We start from the raw sequence: 3,208 nt of genomic DNA on the forward strand, positions 1-3,208 counted from the left end.
TCTGGAAGCAGCAAACTCAACATTCAAGAAGCGATATGAAAAAAATCATAACTGAAAAACTAATCAGACCACAGGTCTGACGTTTTGCACAGTTGCCGCGGGAAAATTAACACGTTTGCTGGAATTTTTTGCTTTGTTGGAAATTCTACACATGACCGTACAGGCCCTCATTAAGTTGGCATGGAAAGACTTATTGACCATTTTTCCCTTTTACTGATAAACAACTGAAAAAGTCCCATGGTTTGGGTGAAGATTGACGAATGAACGTAGCCGTAGAGGACGGCACAACAAGCGCACCAGCAAGAATCACCGGAATTCCCGCAAAGAAACACGACGTACAGCTCCTTGATCGTTACCGATCCCTTGTCGTGTACAGGGGGGCTTTTATAGTTACACAAATGCATGGATCCAACACAGTAAATGCATTTCTACTGGATAAATTTGGGGGCTTCAAATGTCCAGGAGCAGCAATAAGTCTGGCGAGCAGGTCGCATGATATGGCTAGGAGGACATATACCGGAGATGTGCGTATGGGTTTATAATCCACAGATGCTCTGGGTTTCGCTAAAACATAAAGGTGCTCAGTCGTGCGTTTTCACTTTTGCCGAGTCGTGATGGCTCCTCAGAACCAGGCTCCGATCCGAGGAGCCAAGCGGGGAGCGCGTTTCTTTTTGGAGTCCGCCTCCTTCAGCCACAGCTTCTTTCTTCTGTTGTCGAAGAGGCCTACACAAGGACACAAGCCAAGATTTACACTGTTATGTCACTGAGTTTCTTTAAACTTCCAAAAAAAAAGCCCTCACAGCATGAAATCAATGCAACACTGAACGTTACTTATTTATTATATTGCATTATATTATAATATATTATATATTATTAATAACTATATTATTATTATTATATTGCAGTATAATTTATGTTCTTGTGTTCTTTATTCTCTTAGTTTTTATGGGTCTTGTGGAATTTGTAAGTCTGTTGCTGCAAAAAATGCCTTTTTAGGAATTAAAAACATCTTAACTTATCTTTGCCCACTGCTCCGGGCAAGTGTGCTCACTGCCCCCTAGTGGGTGTGTTCACTAGTGTGCATGTATGTGGGTGTTTCACTGCAGGGAACTAGTGGTTAACAGCTCTGCCTTCTACACTGTAGACTGGGGTTCAATCCCCACCTGGGCAAGCACCCTACACTACACCAATAAGAGTCCTTGGGCAAGACTCCCAACACCGCCTTGGCCTCCCTGTGTAACAATAATCAAATTGTAAGTCGCTCTGGATAAGAGCGTCAGCCAAATGGCGTAAATAAATAAATGTATTTCATATTTCACATTAGAAGATTGTTGTAGGAACACAGATTATTTAACCATTTCCAACTTTTTTATTTTTACCTGTGTTACATCACTTTATCTAGTGAATGCATCACCTTCACTAGATTAATTTGCTGTTTCAAGCAGTAAAATAGCACATTATAGAAACGAGTAAACTCAGATTATTCCATTCTTACAACATAATAATGACAATGAGAAATATTAGACAGATAGAGATATTAGATCATATGTTTTCACCAGCTGAGATCTCATTTACTGAGCACATTTGTTAGTGAAACTCCAGAAGAGATCATAACTGATGCACGAGCAACATGAACAAAGACCTCACTGACTGATTGTTATGATTAAGACTCTAACATTAAATCAACACATCACTGTTTTCTATGCTGCTGTTGGGTTTCCGAGTGTAAATAAGCCACACATCCTCCACAGAGACACACTTCTGTACGTTTAGTACACAATTACTGTTTATTTGAATTTAACAAACCGGGGGGGGGGGGGTCAAATATAATATATGGCAAATAAAAAAACGTGCAAAAATGATGGCACCTTTTATATTTAATGGTTTACTTTTTGACCCCGGGGAAGACCCAGGACACGCTGGCGTGACTATATCGCCCAGCTGGCCTGGGAGCGCCTCGGAATCCCCCTTGGAGAGCTGGTGGAAGTGGCTGGGGAAAGGGAGGTCTGGGCCTCATTGCTCAGGGTGCAGCCCCCGCGACCCGAACCCCGGAGAAGCGGAAGATGATGGATGGATGGATGGTTTACTTTTTGCCAAGATGTTAAACTCTTCAAATAAATAATAATTGTGCACTTAAATTTACAGAAAAGTGTCAATAACATTTTTGCTTTATTTTATTTTGCTTATTTTATCTCAACTTTATTAATTTTTTATTGATTTAGTTTTAGTACCTTTTATAATCCTTTTATTTGACTTCTAAATTTTAGTTTGCCTGATTATCCGTTTGTGTCGAAATGTTAATAATGAATTATCGTGGTTTCGTTTTTTAGGTTTTTCCTTCTAATTCAAATCTCAACTCTTTTGCCATTGATCTTGTTCGGTTTAGTTGTTAATATCTTTGTGTAGTTTTGTCCGTTTTAGTTTAACCTGAGCCAATTCCATTTTCATTTGTTTTTCAACCCTTTTAAATGTTGGAAATTCTCACCTACACTGAAAATGAGTGGCACCTTCGACGTACTTCTGAGTCAAAATAAAGGCCGACTGGCAGATCGATTGACTGACATTTGAGTGCGCTCTCTGTAAAGGAGGTGTGAACCTATTTTCACATAGAAAATCAGCAAAACGGGATTCGAGCGGGGGGTACCCAAACTTTTGCATAGGCACATACTGCAATGTGTGCAAACATAACTTGGCGTTTTGGCCCTCAGACCGCCATGAATGACTGCACTGCCCCCCCAAGAAAACGGCGTTTAAGCACCTTTAGTGACCTTCAGATTATACGCTAACCAGACCTCACGCCTCATTACCATATGTATGAGTGTCATATGGTTTAAACACAAGACTTGTTTTCACACCTGCAGGTCAGCAGACACCCACAGGGATACCCTTCCCCTTTGACCCCACTTAGCATACAAAAATCTAAACAATCCTAAAGGCACAAATGCATGCAGGTGTTTCTCATTTCGTTGGTAAAGTATCCACATTTTATATCCATATTAAATTTGCCATAATTATGAATGGATTTTAGCAAACGTCAGCTGATCATATGCCAAAGTTGAACGTCCCCCATTAAACTGCATGTTGTTCTTGATCTTCTAAGTGTGAATATGTTACCATGTCCTCCACAGACAGAGTGGACCATATAGTATGCATTATTTCCCCCCCAATATGCTGAAATCAGTGAATAAACAGCGACGGTGCATTAAAA

The 3,208-nt window shown here is 40.3% G+C and overlaps 1 protein-coding gene across 2 annotated transcripts in view; it reads right to left on the bottom strand.

Annotated features, from left to right (window-relative positions):
* Positions 1 to 345: 345 nt before the first annotated feature.
* Positions 346 to 3,208, bottom strand: part of dnajb6b (DnaJ heat shock protein family (Hsp40) member B6b) — a 75,449-nt gene continuing 72,586 nt past the window's right edge. For both annotated transcript variants that reach the window (XM_017686302.2, XM_017686303.2), the window contains exon 10: positions 346 to 723. In XM_017686302.2, coding sequence (XP_017541791.1) covers positions 623 to 723 — 101 coding nt within the window. In that variant the 3' untranslated portion in view covers positions 346 to 622. The remainder of the gene's footprint in view (positions 724 to 3,208) is intronic.

Source organism: Pygocentrus nattereri, chromosome 2, assembly GCF_015220715.1.
Source record: "Pygocentrus nattereri isolate fPygNat1 chromosome 2, fPygNat1.pri, whole genome shotgun sequence".
In the NCBI taxonomy this organism is placed as follows: Eukaryota; Metazoa; Chordata; class Actinopteri; order Characiformes; family Serrasalmidae; genus Pygocentrus; species Pygocentrus nattereri.